General features: G+C 39.3%; 1 protein-coding gene and 1 pseudogene across 9 annotated transcripts in view; both read right to left on the minus strand.

Moving 5' to 3' along the window:
• Nucleotides 1-448: 448 nt before the first annotated feature.
• The window catches only part of C1GalTA (Glycoprotein-N-acetylgalactosamine 3-beta-galactosyltransferase 1), a 126,599-nt gene continuing 103,554 nt past the window's right edge, over nt 449-23,493 (minus strand). For all 9 annotated transcript variants that reach the window (XM_067765651.1, XM_067765646.1, XM_067765650.1 and 6 more), the window contains 4 exons: nt 17,636-18,146; nt 17,459-17,555; nt 1,134-1,418; nt 449-809 (listed from right to left, as the gene is read on the minus strand). In XM_067765651.1, the coding sequence (XP_067621752.1) occupies nt 591-809; nt 1,134-1,418; nt 17,459-17,555; nt 17,636-18,146 (1,112 nt within the window). In that variant the 3' untranslated portion in view covers nt 449-590. The remainder of the gene's footprint in view (nt 810-1,133; nt 1,419-17,458; nt 17,556-17,635; nt 18,147-23,493) is intronic.
• LOC137239065 (jerky protein homolog-like) lies at nt 21,774-23,011 on the minus strand (annotated as a pseudogene).

Here is a 23,493-nt window from a genome sequence, read left to right on the forward strand (position 1 = left end):
TTTATGAAAAAAAAAAACATTCTGAGATAAGGCGTTCTTCAACCTAATTCCTATATATTGCGATTTCGAACCGGCAGCCAATTTAGGATACTTCACTCAGCAGTCACAGTAGCACTAAGGAATTATGTAGTTTAGTTCGTATCGGGCAGTTGTAAATTGTTTGCCTCCTGTTTTTACTTACATTTGCGAAGAAACAACGCAGTTAATGGATGTCAATTCGATTTGGGGGCAAGATGACTGCAATTGTCAAAAGTTTTGTCAACCGAACAAACCTCTTGTGATTGAATCATGATTATCACTACGTTGTTACTCATAACAACAAAAAAAAAACACAAAATACTTATGTATCTTATACAACTTGGAATTATGAAGAATTTTCTTTGCTTTGTACAATTTTTACTTAGTACAATACTATTGCTAATACAGCTCTAATAAATTCAATGTAAACTTCATGAGCGGATTTGCATGGCAAACACTCGCGCAACTCTAAACTAAATTTATTTTAAAACAGAAGCTTCTTAAATAGGTAGGTAGGAAACGAAAATATTTACAAAACATATACAAATGCATACTTAAAAACTAATATACAACTAAGTTTTCTTTTGGGTTGGTTCCACCTTTGGTTGCTCGCTCGGTTTTTCAATTGGTGGGGGCATTGTTTCGCCAACTTTGAGTCGTTCTGGCAACGCTTCGGGAGCATTAACTACACCATATGGACGCAGGTGATAGATCAAATAATCCATGACATACATTTGATTTGGCGATATGTAGTGGAACGAAATAGCTGTATCCGCACAGCAATCTAAGCCCTTTTTAAAGAAAAGTTAAAAAGAATTGTTTTTATACTAATAGAGGGCACCTTTATGTATGTAAGTAGATTAGAAAGTAAATACAAAAAAACTAGTTGAGACCCAAGTATACATACATACGGATGTATGATTGTATTCTTGACCCGTTATTCATAAAAAATAAAACAGGCTTAGAGCCGTTTTTCTCAAGGTTTATCCGTGCGATTAACAATTTTTTTGTTTTTTTGTGAACAAAATTTGTGTTCATAGGCCAGATACATTTTAAAGTTCGAATTAGAAAGAGCTTGTATAATTAGAAATGTGTCTGTTTTCGGTTTTTCTTACCTCATCGGTTTCATAGTATATATATTTCCAATACCAAAAGCCCTTATCCGTATGAGATGGTATTAAATGATGTTCTGGTACGAATGGAAAGAAGCGCCCACGCGCGTGCTGATCCCGTGAATCGCCAGCCATAACTCCTACATTCGCCATGCATTTTCCCAATTCTGCATCTTCTGCCCCTGTGCCATCTTGCTTGCAGAGTTTTGCATCCGGTATTGCCTTTTCAACGAAACGGCGTACAGCTTCTTTGCTAAGTACATACCCCGCACCGCCAGACATATAACCCTAGAAAAGAAACGAAAAAAATAAGTGTAGGAATAGAAACAAACTGGTAAGCATTACAGATTAGGAATTGTACGAATATAATACGAAACGAAATCATGTAGCATGCATGCGCTTTGTGTTGCACTCGGTTATTTAAATAGAGAACAAGGGCCGTACTCGTCGTAATTACTTCACTATGACTACAGCAGAGACGCAAGTTTTCAGCAATGTATAAACGAAATAATAGACATTACTTGGCCTGATATACCTCTGCTGGGATTTGGGCCGAGCTCCTCTTCCAATTTACGTTGGGATACTTCTAAGTTTTTCCCACGAATTATCGGAACGGGACCTTCATATTTTATGACACCTGCGAACGGCATCTACAAGGCAAATAAATTTTCAGTGAGAGGAAGAATACACTAGCCGAGAGCTCCAAACTTTCGAAATGTTAGTGACAGCTGTAATGTGGTGAAATAAGTTCGGTTAGGTTGAACTGGCCGGTCAATAAAATAAATTTTTGTGGTATCAGAACTTTTTGACAACGGAATGAGAACCCCAATTACGTAACAGGACTTTTGTTATGAAATAACAGAATTTCTGCTGCTTTCTTTCCTGGTATCCTCTTGCATCCATGCATTGCAGCGTATGATTTCTTCGTCTTCTCTCCCACATGCAGTTTCCACTACAGTTTACTATTCATTATAACTACTGAAACTTATCGAAACCAGTATAATAACAGTATCATCAAATATTTTCCACCTACAAAGTAAATCAACTTTATGATGAGTTCACCATCTATGCTTTCAAAAAATCGTTTTTTGCCTGCCATGTAAAAATTTGTTTATGTCGATTAGCACGGCAATCTAGTTATCATCATCTTCAGTTAGTCATTTATCTATAAGTTATCGAAATTTTCGTTTTCTCCATGCTAACTGGAGCTTGGGGTCTCAGTTAAGTCCAAGCAAAAAGTGTAAACAAGAGTCAGCTGTTTGGCTAGTTTTCGTGTATACACAATCGATTTGTTCTACAAAATATTTACAACTATGCTGTTGTGTTTGTAGCAGTACTTCGCCCCATCCCGTAGGTGCGACCGATCACAAATTGTCATCAATATCCTCTAACGGGAGTCCAAGGAAACTTGCTGTTTCAACAGGGGTGGACCATAATGAGAGGGGTGTTAGAGGCGTTGGTTCCACATTACAATTGAAGAGATGTTTGGTGTCATGTGGGGACACATTGCCAACAGGGCATACATTTTGCATGTCGGGAGTGATTCTGTATAGGTATGTAAGAGTTTAACCTGTAACAGTATTCAGATCGAAGTTGAGCTAGAGTAACTCGCGTTTCCCTGGGGAGTGTGCGTTCCTCTTCTGCAAGTTTTGGGTATTGTTTTTTGAGTACTGGATTCACAGGGCAATTCCTGGCATAAAGGTCCGACGACTGTTTGCGGAGTTCACTGAGGACCTGCTTGGCTTCATACGGCTGAGTTCTCAGGTGCCGTATTTCCTCATAATGCTTACGGAGATGACTCCTTAAGCCCCTGGGGGGTGTTGGCTCATCAATCAGATGCCTGTTGGGATGCCCAGGTTTCTGGATATTCAACAGGAACTGTTTGGTTAGCATCTCATTTCTCTCCCTGATGGGGAGTATCCTCGCCTCATTTTTTAGATGGTGTTCTGGGGACATAAGAAGACAGCCCGTGGCGGTTCTGAGAGCAGTATTTTGGCAGGCCTGTAGCTTCTTCCAGTGAGTAGTTCTTAGGCTTGGCAACCATATTAGGGACGCGTAGCATGCAACCGGCTGGTCAATTGATTTGTAAGTGGTAATGAGCGTTTCTTTGCCTTTTCCCCAAGTACTGCCAGCAAGAGATTTGAGGATTTTATTACGGCTCTGGATCTTCGGTACAATTTCGGCTGCATGCTCACCAAAATGTAGATCCTGATCAAACGTCACACCCAAGATTTTGGGGTGTAGGACAGTCGGTAGCGTAGTGCCATCAACGTGGATGTTCAAAATGGTCGACACTTGCGACGTCAGGTTTCGCGAGGCTAAAAAACTGGAGAGATCAGGGAGGTAGCCGTTTATTCTGTGCAGTCATCGGCGTAGGAAACGATAGTAACTCCCTCTGGTAGCGAAGGTAGCTTTGATATGTAGAAGTTAAACAAAAGTGGGGATAGGACACCACCCTGTGGCACCACTTGTTTAATTCTCCTTGGTTTTGATGTTTCGTTTGTAAATTGCACCGATGCCTGCCGACCACCCAGATAATTTGCAGTCCACCTTTTAAGACATGGGGGAAGGATATACCCTTCCAGGTCTTGCAGTAACCGCCGATGGTTGACGGTATCAAAACCTTTTGATAGATCTAGCGCAACGAGTACTATTCTATGGTGGGGGTTTTGATTTAAACCGCAATTTGTCTGGGTGCCAATGGCATTTAGCGCGGTGGTGGGGCTACGAAGTTTTCTAAAGCCATGCTGATGACAGGCTAGCTGCAAATTTGCTTTGAAGTAGGCGAGCAAAATGGCTTCAAGCGTCTTGGCTACTGGCAATAGGAAAGATATTGGGCGATATGACTCTCCTATGTTAGCTGGTTTCCAAGGCTTTAGTAGCGGGACCACCTTGGCCATTTTTCATTTTTCGGGAATGACAAAGGAGGAAAGAGACAGGTTGAAAACATGTGCTAAATATTTGAAACCATCTTTCCCTAGGCTTTTAAGCATCGGCATGGCTATGCCGTATGGGCCCACCGCTTTGGATGGTTTAGCATGACCGATGGTATCCTCCACATCTTTGGCGGTGATGGTAATTGGAGACGCGCCAAATTTATATTTATGTGCGTGTCTGTTGGCCCTCCGTCTAACTTTATCGACCGTAGAATGCATTATATATTGTCGGCAAAAAGCGCTCACGCATTTTTTCGCATCCGACGGCACTTTATCGCCAAATGCGATGGAAATTTTGTCATTGTGCTTAGACGGATTCGATAGGGACTTTACGGTGGAACAAAGCTTACATACACCGGCATTTCGCCCGCTTGGGTTCATCCACAAGCAATCTGATGCGTTGGTTTGTATCCTTTATTTGGGAGTAGCCGGGCTCGACCTGTCTTATAAGGTCACGTTCTCTCGCTAAATTTGCGGCCTCCGCCGGAAAGTGAGGCCGAATTTCGGGAATTTTACCGGCGGGAATAAAGCGAGCCGAGGTGGATTCAATGACCTTACGTAAAGCACGCTCCCCTTGGCGATCATCAGTCGGGATAGGGAGGGCAGCAAAGCGGTTGTCTGTAAATGGTTTGTATTCATCCCACTTTCCTTTTTTAAAGTTTATAAAAGTGCGTTTTTTGTGAAGATGAAGCCAGCGGTACGCTCGAGTGAAATAACTATAGGCAGGTTGTCGGATGCCAATGTTACCATCGGCTGCCAGTTGACGCAGTTTACGAGTCCTGCGCTTACGATTGAATATTAATTGCGTAAGTGGTGCGTTGTTGTTGTTGTTGTTGTTGTTGTTGTAGCAGTGCTTCGCCCCATCCAATAGATACGACCGGTCACACATTGTCATCAATATCCTCTAAAGGGAGTCCAAGGAAACTTGCTGTTTCAACAGGGGTGGACCATAATGAGAGGGGTGTTGGAGGCGTTGGTTCCACATTACAATTGAAGAGATGGTTGGTGTCATGTGGGGACACATTGCAAGCAGGGCATACATTTTGTATGTCAGAGTTGATTCTGTATATGTAAGAGTGTAACCTGTTACAGTATCCAGATCGAAGTTGAGCTAAAGTGACTCGCGTTTCCCTGGGGAGTGTGCCTTCCTCTTCTGAAAGTTTTGGGTATTGTTTTTTGAGTACTGGCATAAATTGCGGCTGCATGCTCACCAAAATGCAGATCCTGATCAAACGTCACATCCAAGATTTTGGGGTGTAGGACACTCGGTATCGTAGTGTCATCGACGTGGATGTTCAAAATGGTCGATACTTGGGACGTCCATGTTGTAAATAAGGTTGCGGGGGATTTAGTCGATGATAATGCCAGGTTTCGCGAGGCGAAAAAACTGGAGAGATCAGGGAGGTAGCCGTTTATTCTGTTGCAAAGCTCATCGATCTGTGGGCCTGGGCCTGTGGCCATTATTGTGCAGTCATCGGCGTAGGAAACGATAGTAACTCCTTCTGGTGGCGAAGGTAGCTTTGATATGTAGAAGTTAAACAAAAGTGGGGATAGGACACCACAATGTGGCACCACATGTTTAATTCTTCTTGGTTTTGATGTTTCGTTTCTAAATTGCACCGATGCCTGCCGACCACCCAGATAATTTGCGGTCCACTTTTAAGACATGGGGGAAGGGTAGACCCTTCCAGGTCTTGCAGTAACATGCCGTGGTTGACCATATCAAAAGCGTTTGATAGGTCTAGCGCAACGAGTACTGTTCTATGGTGGGGGTTTTGATTTAAACCGCAATTATCTGAGTGCTAATGGCATTTAGCGCTTTGGTGGTGCTATGAAGTTTTCTAAAGCCATGCTGATGACACGCTACTGCAAATTTGCTTTGAAGTAGGGGAGCAAAATGGCTTCAAGCGTCTTGGCTACTGGCAATAGGAAAGATATTGGGCGATACGACTCTCCTATGTTAGCTGGTTTCCAAGGCTTTAGTAGCGGGACCACCTTGGCCATTTTCTATTTTTCGGGAATGACAAAGGTGGAAAGAGACAGGTTAAAGACATGTGATAAATATTTGAAACCATCTTTCCCTAGGCTTTTAATCATCGGCATGGCTATGCCATATGGGCCCACTGCTTTGGATGGTTTAGCATGACCGATGGCATCCTCAACATCTTTGGCGGTGATGGTAATTGGAGACGCGCTCAATTTATGTTTATGTGCGTGTCTGTTGGCTCTCCGTCTAACTTTTTCGACCGTAGAATGCATTATATATTGTCGGCAAAAAGCGCTCGCTCATTTTTTCGCATCCGACGACACTATTTACTAAATTTTGTCATTGTGCTTTGACGGATTCGATAGGGACTTTACAGTGGACCAAAGCTTACCTACACCGGCAGAGAGGTTGCAACCGCTTTTGCGATCCTCCCATTTCGCCCGCTTGTGTTCATCCACAAGCAATGTGATGCGTTGGTTTATATCCCTTATTTGGGGGTCGCCGGGATCGAGCTGTCTTATAAGGTCACGTTCTCTCGCTAAATTTGCGGCCTCCGCCGAAAAGTGAGGCTGAATTTCGGGAATTCTACCGGAATAAAGCGAGCCGAGGTGGTTTAATGACCTTGCGGAAAGCACGCTCCCCCTGGCGAGCATCAGTCGGGATAGGGAGGGCAGTAAAGCGGTTGTCTGTAAAGGATTTGTATTCATCCCACTTTCCTTTTTTAAAGTTTATGAAAGTGCGTTTTTTGTGATGATGAAGTCGGCGGTACGCTCGAGCGAAATAAGTGTAGGTAGGTGGTCGGATGCCAATGTTACCATCGGCTGCCAGTTGACGCAGTTTACGAGTCCTGCGCTCACGATTGTTATATCCGGCGAGCAATCTTCAAAAATGGTAAGAATAATGATGCTTCAAACTATAGTTCAATATCTAAGTTATCTATTATTTCGAAACTTTTCGAAGGGATTGTCAAAGAAAAAATGTATTTCGCAGTGAAACACTGTATTCTGCCTAATCAGCATGGTTTTGTTTGTTGTTTATCGGCATACAGTCCCGAATTTAGCAGTGTTCAGTGAATATTGCTTGGATGCGTTCTCATCTAGCCATCAAGTGGACTGTATCTACACGGATTTCTCCATGGCATTCGACAAGGTATCTCACAATTTGTTGCTACGAAAGTTAGCTTCGCTTAGATTTCACTCCACGTTCCTCAGTTGGTTGTGTTCCTAACTGATGAATAGATGCTGTAAGGTATCAATCGAAGGTAACCTCGAAGTTTTTTACTGCCACCTCTGGCGTACCCCAAGGGAGTATCCTAGGTCCTCTTCTCTTCATTTTGTTTATTAATGACATTGGCAAATGTTTCACCTCGTCAGAGTTCTTACTCTATGCTGATGACCTAAAAGTCTATTCTACAATTATAACGTCTGAAGATCCACTGTGTCAACAAGAAGACGTAAATAGATTAGCACTCTGGTGCCGTGACTCGCATCTATTTCTTGATCTTAACAAGTGCTATGATATGACGTTCGCTAAAATTCACAATGCTTTACGAACGGCATACAGTATATCAGGTGCTCCTCTTCAATTCCTACTCGAGATCAAGGACCTTGGGGTCATCTTCGAACCCTCGTTCTCATTCAATAACCATATTAATTACATTATCTCTAGTGCGTATGCCTCTCTCGGTTTCCTAAGGCGTAATAGCATACATTTTTCAGATCCATATACCCTGAAATTACTTTACTCATCGTTTGTACCCTCCAAACTTGAATATGCGGTCTTTATTTGGAGCCCGTACCATAAGTTTGTAATTGACAGAATTGAACGAATACAAAAGCTTTTTCTCAAATTTTGTCTTAGATCTTTACAATTCTCCGATCTATAGGATACGTATCCAATATTAATTATTGTAAATATTCTGAAATCTTAAATACAACTAACTTTATTTTTTCAATTTGAAATTACAAGCAAAAAGTAATTTGATCAAATTATAAAATTATTAAAAGAGAATAACAAGTTAAAAACCAACAGGTATCGCTACAGTATTCCCCCGCCAGACTTTCAATAAATAAAATGTTTGAAAGTCGAAATGTTTGATTAACTTTCTTGCAGACTTCTAAATTTTTCTACTGTAATGAAAGCAGGCTTCAATCTGTCAATAGAGATATTCAAACTTCGATCTCCAACCAATATAGTATAGAACTTGGGAAAACGTTTTTTAATTTCAAATGGTGGTGTGAGTGATGAGCGTATTTTATCCACAAGAATAAACGCATGCGTCACATCATTTAATTTTCCATTAACAAACGGTTTTGTAGTCGATTAAATCAATGAGAGGTTGTTGATGTTCAATAGCGCGAGGAATAAATCTTCTATAAAAGTTTATCATATTTAAAAATCTTTTTAGCTCCATAGCAACTGTAGGAAGTGGATAATTTTTGATTACATCATTTTTTTTTTGGACAGGGACGAATCCCTTCCGATGAGATGAGATGCCCTAAAAAAATGAGTTCACCTTTTCCAAACTCACACTTAGATGGATTAAGTGTTAACTGAAATTTTTGAAGTCGTTCAAAAACTTGTTGAAGATGGTTGGTATGTTCAGAAGGTGATTCAGATGCGATGCAGATATCATGAAGATATGAAAATGTGAAGTCTAAATCTCTCAAAACTTCGTTCATAAATCGCTGGAAAGTTTGAGCAGCATTACAGAGACCGAATGTCATATGCGTAAACTCAAAAAGACCAAACGGAGTAATTATCGCTGTCTTCGGAATATCTTGCTCACGGATGGGTATTTGATTATATGCTCTATTCAAATCTATTTTGCTAAAAATATACTTGCCGTACATTATGTTGCTGAAATCCTGGATATGGGGAAGTGGATACTAATCTGGAACAGTTTGTGCATTAAGTGCACGGTAATCTCCGCAAGGACGCCATGTACCATTAGATTTACGAACCATATGCAAGAGTGATGCATAAGAACTTTTTGATGGTCTGCAAATGCCAACATTTGCAACGCTTTGAGCTTTTCATACGTGAGTCTTCGAGGTTTGGCAGTTACAGGTGCTCCGCGAGTTTCAATCACATGCGTTGTTGAAAACTCAACTGGTAGCGCAGCAATCTTATTGAGTTGAGTAATATCAGAAAATTTCGATAAAAGAACGGAATACCAGCACGATGAATCAAATCATTTTATAGATATTGTTCCAATGCCACAAGCATGAAGACATCTTGTTTTTAATTCGGTGATATTGTCAATCAAAAGAGAATTTTTGACATCAATTAGTAAACCAAAATAATTGAGAAAGTCTGCACCAATGATGTTGTGATTGGTTTGTGCGATGACAAATTTCCACTGGAAAGACCGTCCCAAACCCAAGTCAATTGATAAATAAGCGGTTCCAAAAGTAGAAATAGCTGTGTTATTCGCTGCGTAAAGTTGAGATGAGGATGTTTTTGAATGTGAGATCTGAAACGAAGAGGCACTGACTACGGAAACGTCTGCTCCAGTAAATTAAAAACTTTCGTTCCGAGGATCGATCTTTAACGAAGAGGCGAATAGATGAAATGAGATGATTATTGTTGTTGACTAAATGTTGTGTTTTTTCATCTTTTGCGATGTTTGAGCTGAAAGAGCACGGTGCTTTGCATTGTGTTGCACTTTCCCCGAATTTGTTGTGATACCAGCAAACTTTAGATTCAGCTTCCTGAGAAAATGATTTGGATTGTCTTCGAGTGTTAGGCTGAGCATGATCGCTGTTGAACATCTTTTCCAAACGAGTTAACGAATTTTCAATTTTTGCCATGCGTTCGGATAAGGATCTGCAGTTGTCTCAAATGGCACTGATGTTCGAAGAGGAAGATGGAAAATCGATTTCCGCTTTTTCATTCTTCTTAATGTTGTCATTAATTTCGTCGGCTACAAGAGCAAAATGGACATCATTGGACTGCTCTTAGCAACGCCAGCGATGACCGCACGCGCAGCAGTTGGCAGACGCTACAACCAGAATACCTTGATTAATTGTTGGTCTCTTGTTACGTTTGTACGTTGCAGCTGGGTTAGCATGTGGCTGGGTTTGTTATCTCCGAGCTGAATACCTGATACCGATTGCTCATCATATGCTTGATCATATAACCGCTCATCCAAATTGATGATTGTCACGTGAAACGTTTCATCATCTTGGTGTGATGATGGCAAAGAATTGATTCCTTGAAGCATAAAAAATTATTCTAAGCAAAGAAACCATGATTCCACGTTATTGAGTTCATAGCCTTGTAATTTTGGAACGAGAACGCGAGTTGCGAATTTGCTTGCTTGATGTGAATCTGCATTCACAACGTTGTTTGTATCAGAAAATTCCTCTTCTGATAAATAAGCGGTTCCAAAAGTAGAAATAGCTGTGTTATTCGCTGCGTAAAGTTGAGATGAGGATGTTTTTGAATGTGAGATCTGAAACGAAGAGGCACTGACTACGGAAACGTCTGCTCCAGTAAATTAAAAACTTTCGTTCCGAGGATCGATCTTTAACGAAGAGGCGAATAGATGAAATGAGATGATTATTGTTGTTGACTAAATGTTGTGTTTTTTCATCTTTTGCGATGTTTGAGCTGAAAGAGCACGGTGCTTTGCATTGTGTTGCACTTTCCCCGAATTTGTTGTGATACCAGCAAACTTTAGATTCAGCTTCCTGAGAAAATGATTTGGATTGTCTTCGAGTGTTAGGCTGAGCATGATCGCTGTTGAACATCTTTTCCAAACGAGTTAACGAATTTTCAATTTTTGCCATGCGTTCGGATAAGGATCTGCAGTTGTCTCAAATGGCACTGATGTTCGAAGAGGAAGATGGAAAATCGATTTCCGCTTTTTCATTCTTCTTAATGTTGTCATTAATTTCGTCGGCTACAAGAGCAAAATGGACATCATTGGACTGCTCTTAGCAACGCCAGCGATGACCGCACGCGCAGCAGTTGGCAGACGCTACAACCAGAATACCTTGATTAATTGTTGGTCTCTTGTTACGTTTGTACGTTGCAGCTGGGTTAGCATGTGGCTGGGTTTGTTATCTCCGAGCTGAATACCTGATACTGATTGCTCATCATATGCTTGATCATATAACCGCTCATCCAAATTGATGATTGTCACGTGAAACGTTTCATCATCTTGGTGTGATGATGGCAAAGAATTGATTCCTTGAAGCATAAAAAATTATTCTAAGCAAAGAAACCATGATTCCACGTTATTGAGTTCATAGCCTTGTAATTTTGGAACGAGAACGCGAGTTGCGAATTTGCTTGCTTGATGTGAATCTGCATTCACAACGTTGTTTGTATCAGAAAATTCCTCTTCTGGATCTGCATTCTGATCTCTTGGAGCATTCAGTGTTCGTGCAACGCTGCGAGTCATTGGAGGAGATGTGAACATCACATTGAACAAAGGAAAACGGAGATTAAATAATTAAAAGTTGATGACAATTCTCTTAAGGATCTTTGAATTGCCCAATGTTCCATTTCGTGTGACATTAGCCACTTGATTTTTGCGGGGACCGTGACAATTTCATAAAAGTCTAGTTACCAGATTGAAAAATGTTAAAGTTTTTTGTGATTTTGATGGATTTGAATATTATATATTTTAGTTGTTTTTTTTTTTTCTAAATAAACGCGAAAAAATGAGCTGTGCGCATTGGAAATGCGCAAATACAAAATACCAATGCAAAAAAAAAGGTATTTCGTTTTTCAAGTTACCAAAAATTCCGTTTATAAAACAACAATGGCTCGAAGCATGCGAAGTAAGGGAAGAAACCCTTCCCAAATGTCCTTACGATTGCTTCGAACATTTTGCTCCCACGGACATAAGTAATAGTGGGAATAAAATTGTTCTTTTAAAAAGTGCAGTACCGCGAAATGAACGGTAAGGAAAACATTCCTTTATGGTTTGAAATGTTAAGTACTAAATACTCAAGACTCAAGACGTCAAGACTGTGGCGAAGTTTCGAACAGGAAGAATATTTAGATGAGTATATTGAATTTATGGAAGGGTGTCTTTGATCAGTTTCAATTATATACATATACATGTTTTAACCTTTGCATTATTATTTCAAAGCAAAACAAGACAACAACATGCGATGCAACAAATGGGATCTCATGGAAGGTTAAGCGGAAATATAATACCTCTATCAGCACACAAACAGGATATGATAACATTTTTATATACTACAAGTGCATTGCTTTGTCCGTTTTTTAGAAATCTCGTGTTATTTTGACCCTAGATATGATGTCACAGTCATAAGAGCCGCTTATTTTGAAAGTGGCATAATTAATTTCAGGTCGTTTAAGTTCAGGGGTAATTGATTGTATCTCTGCTCGCTTCCTGTTTGTTAGAGTCCAATACCCAAAAGATGCAATTCTTATTATTAGCTTATAATAGTAGAACGATCTATATATGCATTCTTTCAGAAATAACAATGCATTTAAGACCATGAGTTGGAAATGATTTATACTACTTTCAAAATAAACGGCTCATATATGAACTTGCCTCTAAAAATATGAAATGTATATATATATACTTATTTATAGCGAGCTCCGCAGCAAATGCAAGTCCACTATGAATGTAGAGAAAAGTCTTGAAAACAATTCAAAATGTCCGCGCTAAAACTTGGAGCAGATCTCATCAGCAATATGCATGCATTCTGCAGGTCCTCGCTGTTATCCACTTTTAAGAAAGAAAGAACTACATCAACTTTGCGCAGGTGGGCATCGAAGTTATGTGTAGAACTGGGGTTGCAACTGCAAATACTATCGCATATGAAGTTATGTGATATACCATCCGAAGAAAAGCTGTGTGTTTTGTCATTTGACGAGATGAAAGTCCGGGAAGAATGGGCTTTTGATCGAAAAAATGACGTAATTTTGCCCCCATCGCGAAAGGTTCAGGTCGCTATGGTGCGGTCTTTACGTGCAAGTGCATATTTTATAATTTTGATATGAACATGGCAGCAAGTACTCTTTTTAATCTAATTATACATGAGCTGCACGTAATTGTTAAACGTTTTTTTTTTAGGGAGAACCTTTTTTCGTCTTCGCCATTTAAATTTACATCTAAAAGAAACTAAAATTTACTATGGAAATAACAAAATGAGAAAAATCACAACTTGATGGTATCTTTGTCAAGTATTTAATTTATTGAATAAAAAGGTCATAAAGACGCACAAACGAGTACATAGATTTTTTTTTTTCAAATTTAGGGTCAGGCTGCCATGAAAGTAAGTATACAAAACATATTTATGATTCATTTTCCGTTTTTTTTTTCTAAGTAAAATTACATGTTTCACAGCATTTTCAATTTATATATATCCGGATAAATCGTGCTAAAGCATATTATTATTGTCTCAGATGACCATTGCGTTTTCATACTTAAGGAAATTTCCATCCCGAAAATCCACAATTTTGCCTTAAATAGTAACGGTATGACAACGCTTCTGGCAAAACAACAAGCATTATGAAACTTCAAAAGTCCCCAAATACGTCAAAAATTTTTGAGTGGAACTACCTTCTTTTTTGTATCATGGAATTGCCGAGGAAAGTTGTGTAGCAGGATAAAGCGTTCGGGGTCACCAATTATAGGATACGTATCCAATATTAATTATTGTAAATATTCTGAAATCTTAAATCCAACTAACTTTATTTTTTCAATTTGAAATTACAAGCAAAAAGTAATTTGATCAAATTATAAAATTATTAAAAGAGAATAACAAGTTAAAAACCAACAGGTATCGCTACAGATCCAATCCCTTCCTATACCTCCCGTCTGCTGCTTATTAATTTACACTCCCTAGAAATTAGAAGGACGACGCTTTCTTTGTCTCTGATTTATGGAATTATTACTGGTGACATTGACTGTCCATCCTTGCTGCGCTCTATTAATTTTCTTATACTAACTAGGTCTCTAAGGTTTTATTATCCATTTATCCAACTATGCGCGAAATGCTCCTATATTGCGTGCTCTGCGCGAGTTCAATGAGATATCTAATTCAATTACGCTTGGTTTTTCTTTTTCTAAATTTTTTTCTAATTTTCCTTAACTTACTTAACTCTGTTTTGTAGTAATATTGTTAATTTGTTTTAGTCAGTAAGAACCGCTGTTGTTTTTGACTTTTCGAAAATAAATAAATAAATAAATAAACTGTGACAGTTTCCTACCATACGTGTGGGGGCGTCTCCGTTTATTGAGCAGAACGTCGTTTCTCATTCTATTTGATCCGCCAACATCTCACCCCTACTGTCTGCCTGCAAATTTGAATGCCATAGATCGCGATGGGCATTGAAATCGCCTAAGAAAATGCGATTATTGCCAGTGAGTAAGGCGCTGATATTAGGGCGGTATCCACTGGGGCAACAGGTGGCAGGAGGGATGTAGATGTTGACGAATTCTAGGTTTGCATCGCCTGACCGGACAGATAAGCCTTAACGTTCTAAGACATTGTCCCTGCGGCCGATGTCGGGATCAAATATATGATATTGCACTAAGTGGTGTATGATAAACGCGAAACCGCCTCGATTTCCGCTCTCACGATCTTTTCTGTGGACATTATACCCATAACAGGTTTGCAGAGTAGATCTTGCTGTGAGTTGAGTTTCTTGAATCGCAGCAATGCGGATGTTGTGCCGCCTCATAAAATCGTCTATCTCCGTGATCTTCCCAGTTAATTCATTGCATTTTAACTGCAGAACTCTGAACTGCAACGGGGGAGACGTCGCCACTCTGAGAGTAAGTGACAGGTGACTACGCCTGGGTTGTCAAAGGCAAGGATGCAACTGCTGTTGTAGCCCTGATACTAGACGTCCTTGGGTAAGCATTGGGGTACCCAGTGTATTTGGGTTTGCAACCTGGCAACATGGCGCAATGAAACCCGTCAGGGGGTTGCCGTCGCGGAGACCAAAACATCTAGTAAAGTGGCACCGTCCAAGACAGGAGCTGTATTGGACGGATGTCTCAAACATATATATTCTGTGCTGGCAAACGGTGCAAAAGGTGGTAGGGACTAAGAGTCTGTTTCCCTAACCTACACGATTGCTCGGCATTGCTACCGACTCTACTACGAAGATTGTGGTTATGCGTGGGAGCGGCCGTATGAGTTGGTGGCGCCTTGGGGCGCGAGCAGCAGCGGGTACTTGTTGTGGCTTGCTGAGCAGGGGGGCTGCTGGAAGGTAGTGGGGGGCGCTAAGGCGTAGACTACGGAACGCCCTTGGGCGTGAACAGCAAGGAGCCACAAAATATTTATAAAAGTTACGAGGACGTCGGGTTTTGGGATCTAACCCAGAACAACCTGTTCGATGCAACCATCCCTTACACGAGACACACTCACAAGAGTATGAGCGTCCTAAAAAGATTATTTTCCGGCAGACGCAGCAAAGCCATTTCTCAGTACCGGGGTCAGGAGACGGACCCGGATTGGGTTCGATACCTTCCCGGAGAAAGAGAATATGGAGCAGTCCCGCTACAAGGAGCTGCTGGGAGGATGAAAATTTGTGGGAGGGACGCAACAAATTATTTGGGGTTACACTGAAATAACAGTCCTTGGTCTGGATAAATCCCGAGTCGCTCCGGTACATAGAACCGACTGCCTTGGGAAGAGATTTAACCGGTGGTTGTTGACCCTGAGTTGGTGAAAATGAAGATGTCAAATGAAGCTATCTGATAGATTGCTATCCTCCAGGTAAAGTCTATCTAACTGGAGATGGTAAAAACGGTCCTCAACCCTATGCAACCTCTACTTGTCCTATAGCCATCATCCCTAAGCTACACGCCCCTTTTTACCCAGCGTATACTTCTACACAAGTGTATTGTGACGAATATTAGCATCACTAAGCTGCTACTAAATAAATGCACAACAACAATAAAACAGCCACTCTTATGTAGAAGGCAACAAAGAGATATCTCACATACATACAAATATGTAGTCATCAGCAGAAGTAGTTCCTCACACATACACACGCATATGGCTATATACATGTACATATATAGCTGGTAACTAACCACGCATGAGATACAACTGTTCGCGAAATTACGAGACCTTAGGAGAAATGGGTGAACGGGGAAACCGAGAGTATAAAAGCACCGCAAGCTGAGTAATACCTAATCAGTTTGATTTAAAGACGCTATTGTGAAGTGAAGTATAATTGTACTACGCCCAAAGTAGTATATTGAAGACCAATTGCAATACTGAATATTGGAGTTATTTATTCGACAGTTCAGCGATACGAACGTTAGAAGAAGGTGCATAATAACCAGAAGAATAAGAAGGTCCCTAAATTCGTTACAGTGTTATAAGATCAATCATAAAACGTTAGCACGTGATGGCATAAAGGAAACGTGATAGAATATAGACTTCCTTATATCAAAATTATCACCATATAAAAAAATTTGGTATACCGGCTTATCTGAACCTGAAAATGCGATAATTCATTACCAAAGACCGATAAAGTGACACGAAATGGAAATTTTGAGAATAGGCGTGACACCGCCCCCTTCAGAAGAAGAAAATTTAAAAGTTGGTCAAGCCGCAAATCAGTATAGGCAAACTACTATTATTTTGATAATGAGATCTATAATTTTATAGCTAAATAAAAGTATTTGGGTCAGTCGTTATGTGCCTCACTTTACACCACGTACGTGCTCTGGAAAATGGCGTATGTTGTAACGGTGACGGATTGTATCTTGATATTTCTCTTAAATGTGTCCCTAAGAACATATCTATGTGAGAGCACACGGTGGGTATATACTGTTCTGTTTCGCCCGAATTTTACTTCCTCACTTCCTTTTTTTCATAACTCGTACCGGACGGTAGTGCAAAGTTAAGCAGAGGTTGTATATTACTGTCACATCGTAGGACAATAAAATTCGGTATGCAACGAAAAGTTGTCGGTCCCGTAGCACAGTACTTGTACACTCCACTAAAGAGTGGTAAAGCCACAAAAATAAGATTTTTTAGGAAGTATCTGAATGGCAAGCTAAAGATTATGTTGTCTACTATAAATAAAGCCAGTGCAATTACCATTGGATTTGGATCTTCACTTCACTGAAAAATACTTCCCCAGAAGGGTGGAGTATGGGAATGATTTTCGGAATAGATATGATGTTTTCATCAACTTAGTATATAAATTTTTTAATAATGAAGAAATTTTGCAAGTATAAAGCTATTATCGATCCCGCATCGTACACAACGGTACAGTTTTTTGGTTTTTCGAAAAATCTCATTTATTTAAGGAAGAATTTCTTTTGGCGAAACCTCATTACCGTTTTGAAAAAAGTTTATTAAGTGGTGATAGTTGGATCGGTTATTTGCTTAACTGGAACCGCACGCGCGATTCCAGGTGGCAATCTTTATTATTAGCTTGCTTACCTGTTTGACGAATGGTTTAAATTTGCAACCAAAGTATATAGGCGTCTCTGGCGAATAAGGGTATAACATGTATCGCATATTTTCCATAACAGCGTACCTATACACATATTTTTTAAATTATGCTTATGTTATTTAAGTAACGTTATGTTATGTTAGTCTATAACATGCTTAACTTACGTATCATCGTCCGCCTTATAAAACCAGTCCGCATCGTCCAAGTGATGTTCATAAATATATTTAAATGCTTCCTTTGTTTTTGCCCACAAATTGTTGCGGCCCTCTTGTACCGGCAAAGCTATTGTTCCCAGCTCTTCATCCAACTCCGAACTCATAAACAACAACTTATTACAACGCCTTCCCCAGGTACGCTTAACGTGACGCGCCTTCTTTTTATGATTACTTGGATTTGTCATGACCCAACATAGAACACGCACTTCATTGCTTAATCTTATAGCTACACTGTTGTTTTCGTATGCGTGATGATGACTTCCAACATCTGATTCTGGTCCCTCTTCGCCCAGCATATCGTGGCTATTGTGCGCATCGTTGGCATCGCCATGTACGTGGCCCGCATATGGTAAGTATTCAGGATGGGAAGGTGTCGATATCACAAAGAGCTCTGCAAGGCAAAATCCTACCACCAAACCCACTATGAGTGATACTAATGATCGTCGATTTGAACGTGGCCCTGTTGAAACCAGAAAGGAGGTAGAATCGTACGACATTAGAATGTGTGAAGAACTTTCTAATTTTTTCCTTAATAAGAATTATTTTCTTTAAATTCCTATGTAAAACTTGTGCTAAATATACGAATTGAGTTTTAAAATTACACAATGATATATGTATGTATTTAATAATGCTATTTGCTGCTTTAGAAAATTTAGCATTTGGCATTTTACGTCAACTGCCAAATTCACAATAAAACTTTTGGAAAGAATTCAACTGTTTTGAGGTGTAACATTTAGGAAATAATTGCGTAAATTCGAATGCGAGAATAACACTTGTATCTACATTAGATCACTCGACTGTGCAAAATAATAATTTTCGTGCTCCCCGTGTACTTACAAATTATAATCTGCTTCAACCCATTTAGTCTGGTATTCGTTTTAAAGTCTTAAGGTTTTATTTATTTCCATGGTTCCCAATACAATAAAATTTGATTAAAACATACTAGCTCATACGACGAGTTTGATTCGCCAATTAAGCAAGTAAGTCATATGACGTATAGTATACCTATATACTTGATTTTTTAAGCAAAATGTGACTTACTTCAGAAATTCGGGTCTGATTAAATGCTCACTTTGTATGCATGAGTGCCATTATTACACCAAGATCATCTAACCAGCAGTTAAGTACGGTTAAAAAAGCTGGTCTGTAAGGATCTCACATAGAGTGAATGTGACCAACTGTAATCTGTGAAACTCAAAACCCATAACAAGAAGTAGAATTTTTTTTAGAAACTGATGCCACTTGGCAATTAGCAGACCTTTCTTGGTTCTCCTTTTCTTGCTGCATTAGATATGAGAGGAACAGCAGTATTTGATGCAGTTTTAATCTGGCGAGCACATGACACAAAAACAGTGTTGACAGTCCCAAGGAAGTTCGTAATTTGGGTCGAAGACTAACCCAATTTAGTTTACCTAGAAGGCATTTCGTTGATCCGAAAACTCGACGGATCTGCTTAATACTGAATGAGCACAATATACAATATACAGCAAACCTTGGTTTGGAATCTTCGAAGTACACGTACATATATGTTATCAACCACTGGTTTCACACCACCCTTGTGTCAACCTGTGCCTCTTTAATCCTCAACACGTCATGGGGATAGGTAGTCTGACGGTGGATTTAAGACAGTTCACAAAAAGTTTTGTCTGCCAATTTTATGCTGGTATTATTCAGCAACACAAGCACAACTCATTCCTACTTAGCTATTCCCTATAATCCCTCGTTTGCTTCACCCAATTCGTACTTTTCCTAGTTTGCGGTTTCGCTTGAGCACTAGATGTCATCACAGAAGTTTTTCTATGAGAATCTCCGTATTCTGCTATTTTTACGTTTACAGGCGTTCAAAAGATCGCTATATTCGCATCGCCACATCTCGCATTCCACAAGCCTTGCTTACTTCAAATTATCCCTCATTTTATTTCTCCTCCTAAGAGGGCAATATTTAAACCCATTTATTAATGTCTTTGTTGCTATGTTGCCGGATGCGGAAAACTCGTATACAATGGTGGTCTCCAATTACCCAAGACTCGCATCAAAAATGACTAGAATTTGATCCAGACTTTTCCCTACTCCAATGTATTGAGGGTCATGCTAAAATGGGTATATGGGTAGTTTGAGAATGTTGTATCAAGGATAATCGCACAGTAGAAGGTTTATTAATGTAAAGTTTTTGCAGTTATAATTTGTTTCATCTGAAAAGAAAATTTACCCAGCAAGCCCAAGTATGTACTAGCTTTTAATAGGATGCTTTGATGATTTTGATTCTATAACCAACCAAAGTTTTTGATGAAATTAAACAAACTTTGAATCTCTATCTCATACAACCTTACAAGATCATCCAGGAGGGATTGGCCCAAGGAAGCTTAGGAGAATTTTAATATATCTGAGCATTTAGTTGACCTTACAACTACTTCTGTGGTTATAATGCGGAATACCCATATTTTAAGCATCCAAATGATATAATAAAGTTACGGGTGTCATCTATAGATATTGATGCAAATTCAAATATCCTCGCCTGTTTCGAAGATTTTGTCTATAAACTGTGAGAAGCCTTAAAGGCCGGAATGTTAAATTTTGTTTTGCAAGGAAACTCCTTACCAGAGTTTAAATTATTATATTGGTATTTGACTTCACGGCGAGATGAAGGTGACAGATATAGGGAAAGATAGATATCGGACATTACAGCTTTTCCTTTAAATTACTGTTTACGAAATATTTTGAAAATAACAGGTGTACTACATGTAGTACGCTCGGCATATCTGGGTTAAAGAATCATTTATTGATGCGAATACAGCGAGCGAACTTTATCACAAGCCCAATAGTAATTTTTGGCTATTCTTATATGTCTGCAGATTAAAATAACCAAAACTTTTGCTTCTATATCTTTTAAACATGTGTCCAGCTGTTTTAACAAAAACTCGTTTTTATTTATCTTTCATGAAAAGCAAACAGCAGGCATTATTCAAGGTAGAAAAGGTACATTCAAAACCTCTTTACGAATCATAGGACCAACTGTTCAAACTATCTGGTAGGAATGACCGATTCTTGCAAAAAGTGTATGCACATATATGTACACTAGGCCGGGTCCATTTGTGGGGAGGCAAAAAACTCGCCCATTGCTCTGTGAAAATCATATTCTAGGGATCAAAATAAGAAACTTTGCCGAAGGAACCATACCTCTAAAACGAATTCTGAAGTCCCCCCCTTTGGAAATTTATTTAGTCAGAACATATGTAAATGAAAAAATGAATAATAGAAAAGAAATTAAAAAAAATTATTAGAAATTAGCGTTTTTACAACCCCCTTTTAAAACCAGGGCATCACTGTGATGCATTTGCATGTCGTAAACATAGTTGTGTGGGTTTTTTATTCAACCGTTTTAAAAAATGAAGGTATCACTGTGGCACAATTGCAGATCGTAAAATTGCTTGTGTTGTTTTTTTTAAGCCACCACAAGACACAGCAGGTAGAATTGAAATTGCCCCTACCCAAAAGTTCGACCCAAAGGGGGGACATCAGAATTCTTTTAGAGGTATGTTTCCTTCGGCAAAGTTTCTTATTTTGATCCCTAGAACACGATTTTCACAGAGCAATGAGTGATTTTTAAATCGACCCGCCCTAATGTACACTTACGTTAAAAAAAAGCAGACGAAAATTTTTTCCTGTTACGGCATTTCTGCGGTCATTACAGCTATGTAGATAAACTTTTTAGTTTTTGTTGTAAACATTGATAACTCGCTTATTGGGACGGGCATTTGTCAAATGTCAATTTTCCTAAAAGTAACTACAGCGCACGCTCGATAACTTGAACTAATTCAAACCAAGGCAGTTCACGTTAACAAAAGTGTTCACGTTTTGGAATGCCCAAAAAGACTAAGTAAATATATTTTTTCACATTTGAATTCACATTTTATTCTTGGTTTCGTTACATATTAATTGAAAATTAAGTCATACGATGGTTTTATTTACAAAACTCAGTCATCTTTTTTTGTATCTTCTGTTTTTCTAAAACTTGAAGCACAGCTTTCTCCCTTAACCGTCTTAGCACACTCATATCATTTTGATCGACGTCTTCATGACCAGCCCATTACAACGCCTTGCTAAAAATTTCAACTGCTTCAGTCGGCTTAATTTCCTCCAGTTGGTCTGATACGCTGTCATCATCGGATTCGTCCTCTTGTTGATGATTGTCATCTGCATTGCCCTCCTCGATATCTTCGCTCCACTCATGTAATGTGAATTCAATCTGAAATTTTTAATAAAAAAAGTTTTTTGAATAAACCACATACATATCTTTGAGCATACAATCTGCGAACACGAACGAACCTCAGGATTTAAACTACTAAGGAGATCGACGGTGTTTCTCATCAAGGTGCGAAGTTCAGCTTCGCATTTTTCTTTTAAAACCGCCAGCCAACGGAACATTATCTTCGGGATCATCATTATTTACCGCAAAATTTAAAATACTGTTCCAGCACTTAGCTAATGTTGCTTCACCAACACGAAACCAAGCCGCATCCAAAAGATTTATAGCTGTTTTTAAGTTAATTTTTTTCAACGACTCGAGCAAATCAGATTTTGGCGCTGCTATTGAAGCTAGAAGGCTGTTTCTGTAATGCAATTTAGTGATTTTTATTGCATTCTGATCCATCGGTTGAATGAGGGGGGTAACGTTTGGTGGCATAAACATTGCCGAAATTTGCCCATTCTCCGTTGTCAGTTCAGCTTCATTTGGGTGAGAAGGAGCGTTGTCGATTAGGAAAAGAGCTTTAATTGGTAAGGCTTTCTCCTTTAAAAACGATGTAACATTAAAAACAACCAGTTAACCTTAAAAATCGGACAAAACTTAAAAGGAATATTCACCTGTGAAACAAATGACTCATGAAACCATTGCTTGAAAATAGCCGACGTCATCCAGGCGGATTTCGAGCTCTTACAGTCGGTGGGACACTGAAAGTTTTTAAATCAGTATGGATTTTTGGTCCTTTCCAATTACCAAAAGCTTGTGGGATCCAGTGGCTTTTGAACAGCATAAAAACGCGATTCGCTGCTTCTCGGACTTTACCCCTGGGACTCTCTTGACCAAACTTGACGCGTACGGTTTCTCTGGCAAAAGTCTCCAAAATAACCCCGACTCATCAGCATTATATAACTGATCGTTGCACATATCCAATTCGGCCATTTTAGCTTTAAGTTTTTCTTTAAACGGACCCACTAGCTGAGGTTGCGAAAACCGTTTTTCGCCTGATATTTTAAGAAGACGAATACCGTACCTCTTCTTGAATCCTTGGAGCCCTCAATCACTAGCGAAGAAGTTTGCTACATTTTATTTAAATTTTGCATGCAGTGTTTTTGCCTTTTCTTTCAACATTAGAGCACTTACTGACCAGTTTTTATCTCGCATTCGGATAAACCAACGATAAAGAGCTCTCTCCATTTTGGGCAACTCTGAAGAACGCAGTGTTTTTCTATTTCCAGGTCCACAATACGTGTTGTTTAGGCATTTTAAAATCATTTGCTTTTTCGCTTTAATGTTACAAATTGTTGATATAGCAACATTATGTTTCTTTGCTAAAATCGTCACTGATGAGCCTTTTTTAAAAAGCCGAGAATTTCAGCCTTTTGTTTTAATGTCAAGTACACGGGTTTTTTAGAACTCATTTTCACCAGAAAACATAAGACGAAACACTCTTTGCAAAACCAAAACAGCGACTGAAATATTTTACTCCTTACATGCAATTACGAATAAAATGCCTATTTTGTAATTAGGGGATTCCCCAATTTCAGAATTACTTGAGATCAATGTA

This window comes from Eurosta solidaginis, chromosome 2, assembly GCF_040869045.1.
Source record: "Eurosta solidaginis isolate ZX-2024a chromosome 2, ASM4086904v1, whole genome shotgun sequence".
Classification (NCBI taxonomy): Eukaryota; Metazoa; Arthropoda; class Insecta; order Diptera; family Tephritidae; genus Eurosta; species Eurosta solidaginis.